This window comes from Phycodurus eques, chromosome 12 (assembly GCF_024500275.1).
Source record: "Phycodurus eques isolate BA_2022a chromosome 12, UOR_Pequ_1.1, whole genome shotgun sequence".
NCBI lineage: Eukaryota > Metazoa > Chordata > Actinopteri > Syngnathiformes > Syngnathidae > Phycodurus > Phycodurus eques.
In genome coordinates, this window is record NC_084536.1 from 18,945,201 (window position 1) to 18,962,341 (window position 17,141).

At 40.3% G+C, this 17,141-nt stretch overlaps 1 protein-coding gene across 4 annotated transcripts in view; it reads left to right on the forward strand.

Moving 5' to 3' along the window:
• The first annotated feature begins 261 nt into the window (after positions 1-261).
• The window catches only part of epha3 (eph receptor A3), an 85,217-nt gene continuing 68,337 nt past the window's right edge, over positions 262-17,141 (forward strand). For all 4 annotated transcript variants that reach the window (XM_061691181.1, XM_061691182.1, XM_061691183.1 and 1 more), the window contains exons 1-3: positions 262-430; positions 7,086-7,150; positions 14,609-15,269. In XM_061691181.1, the coding sequence (XP_061547165.1) occupies positions 337-430; positions 7,086-7,150; positions 14,609-15,269 (820 nt within the window). In that variant the 5' untranslated portion in view covers positions 262-336. The remainder of the gene's footprint in view (positions 431-7,085; positions 7,151-14,608; positions 15,270-17,141) is intronic.

The window sequence follows — 17,141 nt, forward strand, 5'->3', positions numbered from 1 at the left end:
ATTTATTGCAGTTCAATAGTTTTATAAATGCAAATGTAAACTATTTTTTGTTGTTGTTCAGTGTCAACTTTAATTAGTGAGTCAAACACATTTGCAGATTTTCATTAGAATAAACTAAAAAATAAAAAATAAAGGTTGCAGACCCCTGATCGAGACTGCCGGGGTGGTGAAGTTGAGCAGTATTTTCTCCTCTCTCTCGCTCTCCTTTATTTCCGACTTTGTAGGACCCAGCGGAAAAGCGCCTGAGCTGGTGGAGTGGGAGAGAGCTGCGCGCATAGAAGAAGCTCTCAGACCAGTCAGTGTCTTCATGGAGTTATGCACCTCTGATGCGCCGCCATGGATTGCAATTCGCGATCACAGCTTTTCCTTTTACCTCTTTTACTGACTCTCGTGCTTCCCGCTTTCACCGTCGTCTACCCACCGAATGAAGGTAAGCAAAAAGTCTGCCTTCTTTTACGTGCGTCCATGTGCTCGTTAGTGCGTGCTTTGCGCTTGTGTCCGATGTGTCCAAATAATTGCGTTGCAAAACAAAAAACACTACCATATTGAAATGAGCGAAGTGCATATATGTCATACAGAATGTTCGAAATGATATATCTCGATCCAGTTGGAGACTACACAGAAACGTGACAATAGACACAAACACGCACGACTAGAGTTCCGTAATTTCGGATTATCGCTCAAATAAGGATTAAGTGTTGGAATGGGGGAAGAATGTACGGATTGACGACCAGCCAAGTCGCCTCAACATCGCAGTTGTACTGGGGTGGGGGGGAAAATAACAGGAAAAAAAAAAACCCCTCCAAAGTAACAATACAAGGTTCGCCGTTCAGTGGTAGACCACGAAAATCGGAATTTGGAGTCTCTTATATTTTTAAGCAAAAACAATGAATGCAGGGGGGAACACGTGCGTAAACGGCAAATCTTCGTTGTTTGTTTTTTGACAAGGATCGTCCAAAAAGATCATTTGTGGTTGGGGGTTTTGCAACGCGTCGCTAAAACTTAAATTATGCGTTGTAACACGATGCACGAAAACAACACATGACGTCGCATATGCTTCTAAATAAGGCACTTCAATATTTCTTTTTCTTTTTGCCTGATCTTTGTCACTGTCAGACAGTTTGTGGGGGGTTTGTAAGGCGACAGAAGGAGAATAGTCCACTGGACATAAAGTCACCTGTTTAAACACTTGAAACTGCCTGGGGGGGGGGGGGGGGGGGGGGGTGAAAGTCGCACGTCTTCCATAAATGTCCTCCTTTTAAAAGCTTGTTTTGTTGTTCACAGTTAACGTCATGGCAGCTATTGTTTGGCACTGTGGTTTGCAAATGGTTCAAAACAACCAAACGAGTGCGCATGCTGGATTTGATGCGTCACTATATGTCTGCGCCGAGGGTTCAAAGTGCACAAATTAGCATGTAATCGTGTCATATTGTCTACTGTACCGTGATTTGAGATCATTATTCATATTTCTATCTTATGCAAAGCTAATAATGTCCTGTTGTGTCTGTTTAGTCTCCTTTTTGAATGTATTTGACACCGGGCGGTTAAGCATTGCTTTGTGAGAGTTATTGACAGCAATCAGGCCGTCTGCAATTTAATATCTAAATATAATTTCTAATAACATGCCTTTAAAAAACAACTGACTTGAACTTAAACGGACTTGTTGAAAGTTGTAAAAGTTGGCCATTTAATCAATGTCCTTTAACCAATTTAGAGCAGAAAAAAATGTTTTGTGATGAGGTTGGACTGTTTGATTGGTGCAGCAAGACCTGCCTCACCATAAATGGCACTTTTAATAACTTTTGATCACTTTTGTCACACTGTAACTGTGGTTAACATTTGTGTCGACGCAACAAAACTTTAAAAACTTGTTTTTGTTTGTCCCCCCCTCCCACATGAATGTCTGCTTAGTTTTTAGAGTAAATTGTTTTATATACAGTGTGATCTCTCACAGTTAAAAAGTTGTAATAAATAAATAAAAACATCCAAAATATGGTGAATTTACAAAATTATGTTTTATAGATTTTATTTGTCAATACAAGATGAAGCAAAATTAAATAAGAGGCACCCGGTGGATGCACTGTAAAACAATATTTTATAATATTACAGTATGCTCTTGAATACCGTGTATATTCAATGTGTGTGCACGTGTGTGTGCGTGTGTCCGTGCGTGCACGTGTGTGCGTGTGTTCAAACGCGCGGGGAGTTTGTGTGTGCGTTTCTAATGAACTGAAAAAGAATCTTGACGAAGAAGAAAAATACGTCAAATTCTCTTTTTTTTTTAGAGACAAATAGTTCGTGGTGTGAATGTTGTGTGTCAAGCAGTTAATAGCGTTAAAGAGTTGCAACACATGATGGTTTAACTTTTGTTTTCCTCTCCCACAGTTAATGAAAGTATGATCTTTATGAAGATGTATTAGTGATATACAGACAGAGTGAAGTTGCAAATGTCCCAGCATGCTGTGAGACTCGTAAATATAGTGCAAAAATATTTTTACATTATTACAATTTTTTTTTTAACGTGAGGTCCAACAATAATTCCTGCCAATCTAGCTGTGTGCATGAAAACCTCGTGTTTCTTTATTAGCATTAGGATATCTAATGACCTTCTCAAAATATATCCATCCACTTCGATTTGCTTCACTTTTAACAGGTTAACCAACATTTTTAAAAAAAACTAATTCAAAGTGTAGCACTTGTTTGATTCCTTCATAAAATGTTGTGAATGAGTGGAATTTAGCGCAAATCACTGTACTTTGCATGGAGATGACACGATATATATATATATATATATATATATATATATTTTTTTTTTATTTTTTATTTTTTTTTTTTCCCCTTGAACATTGAGTCATATTATTGGGTACAGTGAGTGTATCGGCGTGGTGCGAATTTGGCCCTTGCTGCTGGGCGTCGCGAGGCCTGGGGCCAGCTATTTTTAGGCGGCTGGTGGGGCGCTTTGGCCACGCGAGCCCCGCGGAGGATCCCCGCTGGGGAGGATCAACGTTTTTGATCGAAGGCACCTTTTTGAGAGATGCTGAAAACGGGCTTTGAAAAAAAAGATCCTTTCCCCCAAAACACGCAACTTCATGTGTGACAACCAATCACTGGAGTGACACTGAGAAGAAAAGAGCGTTGAGCATCGGACTTGCGTAAAACAGGACCTTTTTGTGGATAACCACAGTTATGTAGTGCATGTGCTGCGTATATTTATACATATATATATATTTTATATATATTTTATATATATTATATATATATATATATATATATATATATATATATATATATATATATATATATATATTTTATATATATTTTTTTTTTTTGTATGAACGTATAGGTGTATAATAAGTATAGGGCGCCTATAAAAGAAAAGAGAAAGAATGAAAAATGGGGCCAGAGGGGTTGGGCACGCAGCAGCAACATCAGACAGAGCGACTCTGCACTTGAATTATTCATAATGGGAGGTGAACACTTCATCCTTTAACACAGACACAAGTCGCATTGCTTTGCCTGCACTGCAGCCTGCCAACCTTCACATGCACACAGCCATAGCAAGACAAAGCCCTTTGACTGAGTGCACGCCATGTCTGTTCTATTCTAATCTATTCTATTCTATTCTATTCTATTCTATTCTATTCTATTCTAATGTGTTCTGATCTGAGACCAGTTCCGTTCATTATTTTGATCGGTGCCACATAATGTGGCTAAATTTCATGACTGACACATTAAAAATGCTAAGATCATTAACTTGACGATGTACACGCGTAGATGCGCATACAATTGTTTCCCCTCAACAAGTGCTTACCATTAAAAAAAAAAAAAAAAAAAAGGTGGGTGGCTGGGTGGTGGGGGGCATAGTTTGATTGCCAGGAGCAGTTTGACCTCGACACGGAGTCATTTTATGATCACACCCAATGTATCTTTTATATCGATTTACCTTTTTCAACCTCTGGCACATTTCACATACAGCCTGGCTGAGTTTTCTAAAAATACTAGCGTTACCCTCCCTCACATGGGCAGGGGCTATGACGCTAATGCTAGCATGTTAGTGTGTGTACGTGAACGAGGGGCCTGGGGTCTGTATGCTCACGTCTAGGTCTTCGTTTGTGTCTTTTTAAAATTGTTTAGTGTTTTTTGCAGGTGGAATACATGTCTATAATATAAACAAACATGTTTTTAAGTGGGTGTACTTTGATGAGTACTTTAGTGTGAATGTGTGTATTTTTCTGGAACTCTGCTCCAGCTGAGTGTTTATATGTGTGTGAGTATTGGTGCCGAATTCTCGACCGAGTGCAGCTGGATGAAGCTCCCCCCCCCACCGCCGCTTGCTCGCGATATGAGAGCTGTTTAATTTTCTGCTCTCAAATTCCCCCGCTTGGCTCAATTTGAGTGGTGGGCTCGCCTCATTGAGAAATGTAAATTGGAAGCAATGGCCCTGGATGCTGAGCTGCTATTATCTGACATGAACAGATAGCTTCATTAGACTCTAATAGGAATGTGTCTGCTGCCACTCAACCGGCTGATTGGGCCAAGGAGGCGATAGATCAGGTGGACCCAAATTCAGTTTTGTACACCTTGAGAAAGCTGGATCTTTCATCTATTGTGAAACAACAAGTTGAACACATACAATCAGAATCAGAATCATCTTTATTTGCCAAGTATGTCCAAAAAACACACAAGGAATTTGTCTCCGGTAGTTGGAGCCGCTCTAGTACGACAACAGACAGTCAATTGACAGAGAACACTTTTGAGACATAAAGACATTGACAAAAAAAGAAAAGAAAAAAAGGGTTGTCTTTTTTACTGCTGCCTAGGGTAAATGTTTTTTGGAGTACATAGACAGTGGAATTTGACTAATCCTGTACGATCTTTAGCAAAAGTATATCCCTCAATTTCATACAGAAGTTTTGAATTATCTAGGTCTGGCATCACTACTTTCTGTCCGGTATGTGTGTTTTTGGTTCATACTCAATCAAATGTGCAAAGTTGTTCCAATTGTTCATGTGTAATGAGATAATAGATAGGAAACTGTATGCAAACATATGCGGTGTTATGTTCAAATTAGACAATTTTCGTGTAACTTGTTAATGTGCCAATGCAGGCTCCATGAATAAAAACAAAAACCCACAACGAGGCACCCCCACAAAAATGGTCGAGTTTGGCTGAAACGCTCTTCGTCATCACAGCAGACGTGCTGTGCTGACAAGATATCTTGGAGCAAAAAGCGTCATAATTTGCCATATTTTCAAAAGCGTTGCAGTTAGGGAATTAGGGTTATAATATATTCACAAGAAAAAGGACAGTATATATTTACATCTCATCAGGGACATTTGCCCTTCACGTTTGCGTTTGGACTGACCCAAGGGCAAAATGTGTTTCCCCTCATTTTACTTGCGCATACATTATTTACATTACTTTATCGTTTATTTGATTGTGAACGGTCACAAAAAAAGAGATAAGCCCAAAGTGAGTCATGCAACAACACACATAATTTTTTTCTGTCATTAAACCGGAACTAAATAACGTAATTTTACTCAATATATACAAGTTTCAGGTACAACCCTAAGTGATTTGTCCATAAGCTCACAGCCACAGTGTCTGGATAGTACTGCTTTCCACTGTTTTTACTGCCGCTCATCAATACTGAAATGAAAATTATACCGCACACTATGATGACAGCTTGCGTATACTGTAGAACTTGTGTCAGGTTTGTCGGAATGCCTCTCGCCAACGCATTTAAAAAATGCATACCCCTGAAACGGCATATATATCAGATTGTCTCCTTTATTCAAGTCATGTCTGAGAAACTTGTGAAAACACTGACGCTGCGTCAATGCAAATTTATTTCCCTGGCTCAATTGAACATTTTTCCATTTGTTTAAATACAAATTAGAAATAAAATGCTTGCTACATAATCACAGCAAATGAAAATTGGTCTCCAGTCAGGTTTGATCCCCCCCCACTTTTTCCAATAGTGCTGACAGGACTGAGTGTTTTCCATCCAAGAAACTGCTAGTCACATCTCAACGTCAACATGGGATGAATAATCAGAATCAAAGTTCTGGAACTGCTGGCACGGTGGTAGAATGGTTAGCACATCTGCCTCACAGTTCTGGGGACCGGGTTTCAAATCCCGGCCCCCCCTGTGTGGAGTTTGCATGTTCTCCCCGTGCCTGCGTGTGTTTTCTCTGGTTTCCTCCCACATCCCAAAAACATGCATGGTAGGTTGATTGAAGACTCTAAATTGCCCGTAGGTGTGAATGTGAGTGCGAATGTTTGTTTCTATGTGCCCTGCGATTGGCTGAGGACCAGTTCAGGGTGTACCCCGCCTCTCGCCCGAAGATTGCTGACATAGGCTCCAGCAGCCCGTGACCCTAATGAGGATAAGCACTAAAGAAAATGGATGGATAAACAGAATCTTGCTGTTTATACTGTTTTAGTTCATCTCGACTATAGTTCCTTTGCATTCTTTACTTTACATGTTGTGTGTGGCGATGGCAGTTGATTTACAACACAGTCATGTTGCACTTCAAAATAGAGCTTTTCATAGACTTTGCATCCCAACCTAAATTAAGCAGACCACGTCTCTTTGCCTCTTTACTCAGTAGAGCTACATTGCTAGCAAGACGCATGATGTACACTTAGATTTGTTATATTTCATGTTGTGTGGCCTAATCGTTTCTGTACCTAGCCATTGTAGAGTAACTACAAGTTTGCCGGTGCTCCTTTCAAAATATGTAACATTCTTGGTGTTGGTTTGAAGACGGCCAAAAAGGTCAGAAGCTTACATCAGGGAAAATAACTTTTTTTTTTTTTTTTTTTTTTCATTGACACGTTTTCTTTTCTATCTGTGCCTAGCAACTTCTGCTTGTATGCTCTACGTGACACTAGGCACTCTGCCTTTACTGTTGCCAAGCATAGAATATGTGTATTGTGTGGCAGCTGAGTAAACAGCGGCATGATCAGCGCTTGAGTGCTTGAGGTCGGGGATCTCTCCTGTGGGATTAGATAAGGGCTAATTGGGGCTAACAAGGACTAGACACTCATATGTTCTTTGTTTTCTCTCTTCCCCCCGACAGTCAACCTGTTAGATTCTAAAGCAAGCCAAGGAGAGTTAGGATGGATTTCCTACCCGTCACATGGGGTGAGTATCCTCTGTCTGTAGTTAACGTATGCATGTGATCCCACTGACATTGCGGAGCTACTGTTATTTTCTCTATTACGATATTTCATGTAGGTTTCGCCGACGCGCGGACTGTGATTGCTTTAAAAGTGTCGACGGGCTCTCTCTGGCTTTGTCATGTCAGACAAATAAGCAAAGTGTAGATTAACCCACTCCTCTTTAGACATTTTGGTCCATTCTCCATCTCACAGGTTAAAGGTTAAACATTCAGCACTCGCCGTATGGTCGAGATGCTGAAGAGAACATGTTTGTATTGGTGTTTATTTGTTTGTGCGTGTGCTAAAGGAAATATTATGGCATTAAAGGATTTCAGATTGTTTGGACAAAAACATCCTTGGGCGAATTTTCAATAAGCTTAACCTCTTTTCAGCAGAATACACATTCATAATTGACCTGATGTTTCAGCCCTATTTTATGAAAACACTGTAATTAAATTGTCACGGTTATACTTGATAAACCATGCTAGAGGATATTCCACAATTCATTCCTACCATATTTTTATTACAGCGCAGTGTTTTGAAGCTCTATTTGACATGTTCCCTTATCTTAAAAATAATTTCAGAATGTGACAATTTTCACTTTATCTTACGTAGCATATAAAGTGTCACGCGTTGACGGAACCTCGAGGATTGTAAGAGACAAAACTAAATCCTGTGTGTAGTCATATAGCATCGCTGGGGTGGGTAAACATTGATGATTGCATGTGTCCAGAGAAAACCATTTTTTTAAACCACGACAAAAACGGTAGTTTTTCATTGTCCTAATTTGCCACTTTTAGTGTGCTTTTTAAAATGAAAAAATCTGCTTGCTCATTTGTCAGCCTTTTTCCACTACAGTCTCTGCAGTGGGTTCTCGCTCAGAGGTTATTTGTGTAACTGGTTAGACTGCTGTGTCTCAAGGCTGGCCGGCATGCGCGCGCGCACACACACACACACACACACACACACACACACACACACGCGGTCGCATGCACGCACGCACGCGTGCATTTCCTTTTCTTGAATTATTTTTTTAATTTTTTTTATTAAGTGTTACTTTTTGGCTTTGACTGAAAATAATTCTCATTTGCTCAGAGGAGAAAAAGTTTTTCCTCAATCGCATATGGAACTGGCTCAATAAAACCCAAAGTTAGCGAAGAACCCAGGCCCCACCCAAATACTATACATCCTTTAGATAGAAATACTGTAGGTACATACAACACACCCCTTTTGAGCTTCTTGCCTACAGCGACGCTAAGATAGGAGGGTCAAACTTCTCAGCGCATCCCATGTGTGTAGACGTCAAGAAAACTAAAATCAAAACAAGGGTACTGGTAATAACCTTTCACAAGTACAAATATATATCCATCCATCCATTTTCTGAGCCGCTTCTCCTCACTAGGGTCGCGGGCGTGCTGGAGCCTATCCCAGCTATCATCGGGCAGGAGGCGGGGTACACCCTGAACCGGTTGCCAGCCAATCGCAGGGCACATACAAACAAACAACCATTCACACTCACATTCACACCTACGGGCAATTTAGAGTCTCCAATGCATGCATGTTTTTGGGATGTGGGAGGAAACCGGAGTGCCCGGAGAAAACCCACGCAGGCACGGGGAGAACATGGAAACTCCACACAGGCGGGCCCGGGGATTGAACCCCCACACCTCAGAACTGTGAGGCTGACGCTCTAACCAGTCGGCCACCGTGCCGCCTACAAATATATATTTTGGGCTTTTTTTTATATTATTGATACCACACGCTTTGGCGTTGACAAAAAAAAATACCTCGTGCAAATCAGTTTCATTGAATGCAGTTCCGACTTAATTTCAATGTCCATGCATTGCCTTTGATGGGAACGTCGACCTCCCCAACATGGCCACCACATAGGCACATCGGTGAGCCGGGCTGCTGCAGTGCGTTGGCGTATCTAGTCAACAAATCTAAAATACATCCAGCTCTCATTTAAACAGGCAGGACTATTTTGCTTTGTGCTCCACATTTCAGGCAACAAACAATTAATTTGGATTTTTCTTTGTAGGAACGAGTAACAAAGATGATTAGGGAAACTGTATCGGCGTATACATTTTATGTAGGAAATGGAGTGGAGTAAAAAGTGAAAGATATGTGAAAATTCTACTTAAGCACAGTTATGAAGTATTTGTACTGTGCTACATTACAAGACTAGTAGTGACACATATTAGAGATTAGTACTACAAATGCTGGAATGTCCTTACTGGATGTGAGATACAAAAGACAGGCATTGATCAATATGAGGGACAAAAAAGGCAAAAGAGAAGAGAAAGGCCGGATGAGAGACAGACTGGGAGGGGAAAGAATGCTGATGATGAAGTCCTCAAGGTGAATCATCTGTAATTACTCACGTCATCTAGTGACTTGGTCCGATAAGCAGCCTGCACTGGGACACTGCTGCGCACAAATGATTTCTCATAATGTGGCACCGAGCCCTGACACATACACACACACGTGCACACTCCTTCACATTGACGCGGAGGCTGTGGCTATTGGTCCACTGAGACACAACACGCTCCGGTCGGAGCAAATTAAAGAGTTCAGCCTCCCAGGATGTTCACTGTGTAGACAGGCTGAAATGATGAGTGTCTGTGTGTTAGGATATGCCAATGTGTGTGATCCAGATATACTCTTATCTGTTTGGGAGGCAAGCTGATGGCTGAGCAGTGTCCTGGGAGCTTAGCCGTCCACAAGACTAAAGAGAGTTACAGATTACATTCTTGAGTGCTCTGAAAGCATTCTTCAGCAACAAACCAACACCCCTGACACTCTCAGGACATGCAAATAGAATTAATGGGTACACACAAAGTTAAGTCTATTTTTCATGGGAACCGATAGAGAATACAATTGTATTGCGGCACTGGCTAAAAACTTTGCATCGTCCCCTGATTCTTAATTTGAGCAAATGTTTATGAATGAAGTTTAAATTGTGGGAATAAAACTCCAAATGACAACCATTTTAGGTCAATGGTAATGTGTTGGTACACATGACTGACTTTTGTGCACCTAGTGTGAGATTGATTCTGACTCAGTGAGTGACTGTGAGTGTGAATTATGTTTGTCTCGATGTGTGACTGACCAGCCGAACAATCCTGGGTGTACTCTGCCTTCGTCCACAGTCAGCAAGGATGGGCTCAAGCTTCCCTCTAACCCTGAACAGGATAAGCGGTAGAAATATTTGGATAATGCAAATTTTACATTGCAAAAATAAAGGAAAGAAATTACATGTAACTTGAAATATTTTCTCTCCTCCTTATTGGCTGTAAACTGCTTTATCCCTCCCAAAAAAAATCAGTAATTGGAAACATGTTCAGTTCTGATAATTATCATTAAAAGATTATTTAAAAAAAACAAAACAATACAGCATTACCTCGCAGTATTGCAGTTCATCTTTCGTGCTCCTGCTATATCTAATTTTTTAAGTGATCTTTTTTATGGGTTTTTACAGTATACATGTTTGTAGAATGTGTGGAAGGGGTAAAATTATTAAGGCAATGCTTTTTACATAGTCTCCCTGTATTGTAGACTTTCACCTATTGCAGGTGGGTCTGGAGCCTATTCCCCTCGATAAACGGGTTTATGTCTTGTAAACATTCTAAGTTGCTCAAATAAGTAAAAACATTTTAAAGTCTCTCATCAAAGTTTTCTTCAATATTTTCTCTCCCCTGCAAACTATTTGGTAGGTTGGCATCAGTGTAAAGGAGTCCTGAGTCAATGTGACTGCTAAATAAAAAGAACATCCTTGTAATTGTGTCTATAGCTCCACAAGACTGCCAAAAAGTGCCTTTTCCCATCACATCATAGAAGTTGCATACGGTAATCATTACAACTTGTATACAATCTTGCCTGAATTGACTCTGGCATGGTTCTATTTACATCAGCTCATCTGTGTTGTGAACAATAAACACATTCACATCTTTCCTTGTTTAAAAATCACCCCAAAATCAGTTGGCTTTGTGATGTAGTTTTCATCACAATTAGCAGGAAAGACAAGTAGAGCAAGCATGAAATGTGTGCACCTTTTGGATAATAGAGGCTGAAGAAATGCCCTTTGACTGATATGCAGCAGTTGTCGTGTCTGTGACCCCAGTGCCCCCCACAGAGGCCGGAGTGTAAGATGGCTCCACACGTGTTGTGGACAGCCCTGTCCTACTGTGGAGGCAAAACCATTCAGTGCACAAACCATTAACTCTTCATGTATCCCCACTAGTATATTCAAATGTTTGAAACAAAAACATCATTCATTTATGTCGTCAATTTTAACAAATAGACTGTACAAAGAATTATATTCGCAACGTAGCATCACAAGGTTTACAGTGACCCCAGAGGTTCATTCATGATTATGGTTGAATTCATTCAGAATGCTCAAATTCCATCTTGTTTCCTACAGTCTTGGTCTAAAAGCATTGTTACCTTATACTGGCCTCTTTTCTGGCCTGTTAACTCTCATTGACCTTTCTTTGAAAAGGGTGAACCGGTGAACTGCTGAGACGTGCCTGTTGCCATAGTTGTAATTTCTTTAACAGCTCATGTTACTGCACTCTCATTTTACTGTCCCTTAAGTCGCTTCACCTACAGCAAAGATCAGAGAACCTGGGACAAGATCACACCAAACAGTGGCCCAGCTGTGACCATGGAGGTCAGGGGGGCAGAGGTCGCAAGGACTGGTGTAGCGTCCTAGTGTTGTTGTATGTCAATTAGGAGCCAATGGAAGGGGAGTTTCACCCACTTGGTGATAAACAAAAGACTTGTCCGCTTGTTGCTTTTAATTATTTAGACATGTTTGGGATGCAAGTGTCGTCGTATCCACAGTTGGAGCTTCCTCAGCTGGTGGATGAGCTTCTTCTAAACCTTTATTTTTACATATTCAATGTTTTTTGGTCATAGATGATTGGCCTTTTCTTATAATAAATGCCCAAAAAAAATGGACAAGCCAAATATTTGGTTAATAGTACAATGGTGATAAAAGTGCCACACACTTGGTTTCGTATCAGCAGTCCGTTTAGGTGTAAATCTATTTTATAGATATTATTACGAATTGAAAAACCACTTATAAATTAAAAACAACAGTTCTCGCAGTGAGAGGAAATTTTTTTTGATGCAAAAGGCAGGGCATATGTCTCATTTCAAGCAGCACCAAGCAAGTAAAAAGTGAAGTAATTTTTTTCACAGAAAACAACAACAGCAAGAGTAACAAAGGCAGTGGACAACCGCACGAACAATAATGATCCACACCAACTGAACTACAAATGGGGAACTAAAGAGACTTACTACACGGATGAGAGAGCAGTGGGTAGAACGCAATGGGAAGCTGGGGGCTGATTGGCTTAAACAGGAGGAGCAAGGCAGGAGCGATGAGGAAGTGAAACTAATAACGCAGACACTGGGAATAAAATATCCATCCATCCATTTTCTGTACGGCTGATCTTCACTAGGGTCAAAGGAAAAATATAAAACACTAACTGATTTAAATAAAAAATATACACATGAACAAACTCTAGTCCATGTATGCAATTACTGTGCTGTATCTTGTTCAGGGTCACAAGTGAGTTGGAGCCTGTCCCAGCTGACTTTGGGAGAGTGTCTGACTACATCCTGCTTGGTAGTTAATCCAAGGATAACTATACACACATTCACAACTATACTATATGTATATATATATATATATATATATATATATATATATACATATATATATATATATATATATATATATATATATATATAAAATCCAAATTTATTATGAACTATAAATGTTCAACACAGTCACTAATCATTTTGGCAGATCCCGTCCTCACCCTAATTTCTGCTAGCGTGTCCGCCAAATATTTAATATTACGAGGTACAATACTCCATTTAAAGTTTGGGTGAAAAGCCTACAAAGATAGCCCACAGCGAAGTGAAATGTTCACTTTATTTAGCCAGCGCACTCAAGTATGTCTACTTTGGCCTGTTTTTGTTAGACCTATAGAGAGCTTAGACTACACTGATGAATGAGGTGATGCTTTGAAACTATGACAGTGGAGGATAAACACCAATGGAATTTCAAGTGGCCATTTTTTGTAGCTTATGGTGGTCTTTCCTTCTTCCATCACTCTGCTCATTGGTGCTATCTCCACTTAAACTAACGCGTTCTCCTCAGCCCTCCAGGCTTTCACTTGAGGTCTTTTACTAAGAGATGAAAAGCAAGTGGCCATCCTTGAGCCTGAGAGGTCCTTGAACACTCAAAAGATATGATTTGCACACACACAATCACAAAAATATTTGTAATAGAGAGCAGAAGCATTCATATATCGTCATGCTGGGTACACGCTTGAAAGCACCTGCTGCGGACCAAAATGTCACATGAGCTACGTATATGTGAATGCACATACAGTACAGCATCTGTCCGGAAGGGTTTAAGTTTCAAGTAACACTTGTCCAAATGGGCCAATAATTCCGTTTCCACTTATCAAGACTGTGTCTCTCTCTTTGTCACTCAGAAGTGCTGCTCATCCAGGCACCCATCCGTTCTTTATTTCACCAAAAGAGAACAAAGCATCCATTTAGACCCAATCATTCTAATTTCTGTCAGTTTACCCACAATGAACCCAGTGTTTTCAGGTGTTTGCTCATTCATCATCTGTGTGATTCGCTGTTGATTTTCCTGAACTGCGAAGCCAAAGCGCATGATCAATGAGTCTTCGCACTGTGTTGAATTCAAAAGGAATGACCCCGCTTTCTTGTCTCCTTTCCTCTCTCATCGCTTTCTTCCAGTGGAGGGAAAATGTAAGATAGCCATGAACGTTACTGGTATACACTGAAATCTCTCCATACTTTCTAGCTTCTTTTTTTCGTAGTAGTTACCGCAGGTTTCTATTAGTAGCATTACTATGACGTAGATAGCCAACGACTGCAGTCCTCACTTGTAGATGAACTGTTAGTAAGAGGGGTGGAAAAATCACTACAAGATTTATTTATTTGTATTTAATGAAAAGCCCACAAATTTTACTCATTTAAATCATACATGTCTCGAACTTTTGATCTAATTTGCTTCAATTCAGTGTTCTATAAGAGATCTGGTAGTGGCATTTTTCACCCTTAAGTGTTTAGATTTCAGCATGAATGTGTCTGAATCTAAATAACTTGACTGTAAATGCTTACAGGATGGAGATAACTTTCTTTTTTTCTCTCTATTATCCTTCCCTATTTTTCCTTACTTCTACTTCTCTGATGCTTTCCTTCTTTCTTTTTCTGTTCACCCAAAATGCTTCTCTTGCAATTTCCCATTCTCTCAACTGTCTCTCCTGATCTTTTTCTGGATACTATCTTTAATTGCTTTTCCTTTCTTACTTTGAGCTTTCCTATCTTTTGCTTCTGTCGTCTTTCCCTACTTCTGTCCCCTTTCCCTTTCCATTTTTTTTTCTAGTGGGAGGAGATCAGTGGGGTGGATGAGCACTATACACCCATCAGGACTTTCCAGGTGTGCAATGTGATGGAGTACAGCCAGAACAATTGGCTTCGCACCAACTGGATCCCTCGTCAGTCAGCCCAGAAGATCTATGTCGAACTGAAATTTACACTGAGGGACTGCAACTCCATCCCATTAGTACTGGGCACATGCAAGGAGACCTTCAACCTTCTCTACTTGGAGACGGATGACGACCAAGGCAGTCACTTCCGAGAACACCAGTTCTCCAAAATTGACACCATTGCTGCGGATGAAAGTTTCACTCAAATGGACCTTGGCGACCGCATTCTGAAACTTAACACTGAAGTTCGTGAAGTGGGCCCCATGACCAAGAAGGGCTTCTACCTGGCATTCCAGGACGTGGGTGCCTGTGTAGCTTTAGTCTCTGTGAGGGTTTACTTTAAAAAGTGCCCAAACACAGTGAAGAATCTGGCCTCCTTTCCTGATACAGTGCCCATGGACTCCCAGTCACTGGTTGAAGTGAAAGGTTTATGTGTCAATAACTCGAAAGAGGAGGAGCCTCCGCGAATGTACTGCAGCACAGAGGGCGAGTGGCTCGTGCCTATTGGAAAATGTCTGTGCAATCCAGGCTTTGAAGAAAGGAGCAACACCTGTCAAAGTAAGACAGTTCTTTTAATCTTGCATGCATTAATCACTCATTGTTTCATTGCGTCTGTCACCTTGCCATGTACTATTTATTTTGTTTTATAAATTCTTCAACCCATCTTTCTGAAACACACAGTGCCTTACCTGTATGTCTTGGAAATATTGGATGTCATTTAAGGCACTTTTACCAAATGTTTAGACGTGTTTGATGTACATACTTTCACACCCCATATCTGTCAACCCAGAATCTTTATAACATAAAATGTTCCATCTTTGTTTTAAGTTGATGCATGTGGATCTTGTGTGTGTTGTGTCTTCAAAAGAACCCAAGAAAACCATAGTGGGGGTGGATGAATCAGCAGTCAGTCACACGCTTATTTTTCCATTAATGCATGATGTGTTATCCAGGTCTTGGCTGTACTGTTCAGTGCGCAGTAGTTTGATAGTAAGCCGCTCTGTGTCACATCATTAACTTTGAAGAGATCTGAACCAGAAGACCAAGAATGGAAGTGATAACGCAGACGAGAGGAGAGGGTTGGAGAGTGGATGGTAAAATATGAAATAGCTGTGGTGGTGGTTGTGGGTGTCTGAGGAGACATGAGTGAGTCGGCATTAAATCAAGTCTGGAGATACTATTGATACCCTGGACTTGGTTTCCAGCTATCCTGCTGCCTAACTTTTGGTCTAAGGTTTGCTTACGTCATTATCACGCATGATATGCAGAAGACTGATGCGTGTTGTTGTCAGTTGGTTGCAGTAGAAAAAGTACACAGTGAGTGGATGGGGCCGTTTTTCTTCTACTTGACCGCAACTAAGTTTTTACCAACAGATTTACAGTACATGTACTGTATATGTTCTCCACAGTACTAGAACTTTTTAATGGTCCTTGTACATCAGAGTCATTTTCCACGTCACCTTGAAATATATATATATATATATATATGTATTCATTTTAATAATCCACCCATTTTCTATTTCACTTTTCCCTATTAGGGTTTCAGGTAAGCTAAAGTCTTTACAAACACTCTGGGCCCAAGTCAGGGTAAAAAAACAAAAACACGAGCCCAGGGAACAGGCCTGAGATTCAAACCCAGAACCTCTTCAATATGAGCCAGATGTGCTTACCAATATTACATTTGTAAATTCTCAAAATATGAAATTACCTCTCTATTTAATATTCCCATTGGGACCAAGCAAACAACTGAGTTCATAGGACCCGTGATGTACTGGCGATGTTATGACATCTCAATAGCCAACTTTAAAGCTAATGTCTTGTCTCAGTTTAAAATACAATGATAAAAAACCCTTTGCTGAAAAAAATATAATAATAAACAGAAACACATGCATTTCCTATAGAAACATGTTCTGTTGCATCAAGTTCAAACGAGGTACCATAATGCATGAATCTCTTATTTAGAGTCAACTACTGTCACAATATCCTGTATCTGATGTTTAAAACATTTAAACAACAGATACAGGATATTTTGACATCCTGAAACAAAATGACAGTTTCATATCAATTAATCCATCCATCCATCCATCCATTTTCTGAGCCGCTTCTCCTCACTAGGGTCGCGGGCGTGCTGGAGCCTATCCCAGCTGTCATCGGGCAGGAGGCAGGGTACACCCTGAACTGGTTGCCAGCCAATCGCAGGGCACATAGAAACAAACAACCATTCGCACTCACAGTCATGCCTACGGGTAATCTTAGAGTCTCCAATTATGTCATTTATTATTTTTAATTTTTAATAAAAAAACTTTTTTAAACACAGTGTTTGAACAGAACCCAAACGTCATCATGCGCCCATTCATCACTCTTGCCTCCATTCTCCCTATGTATAAAGGCCTTCAAATGACCACGTTTACTACATAATTGTTTTGGAAG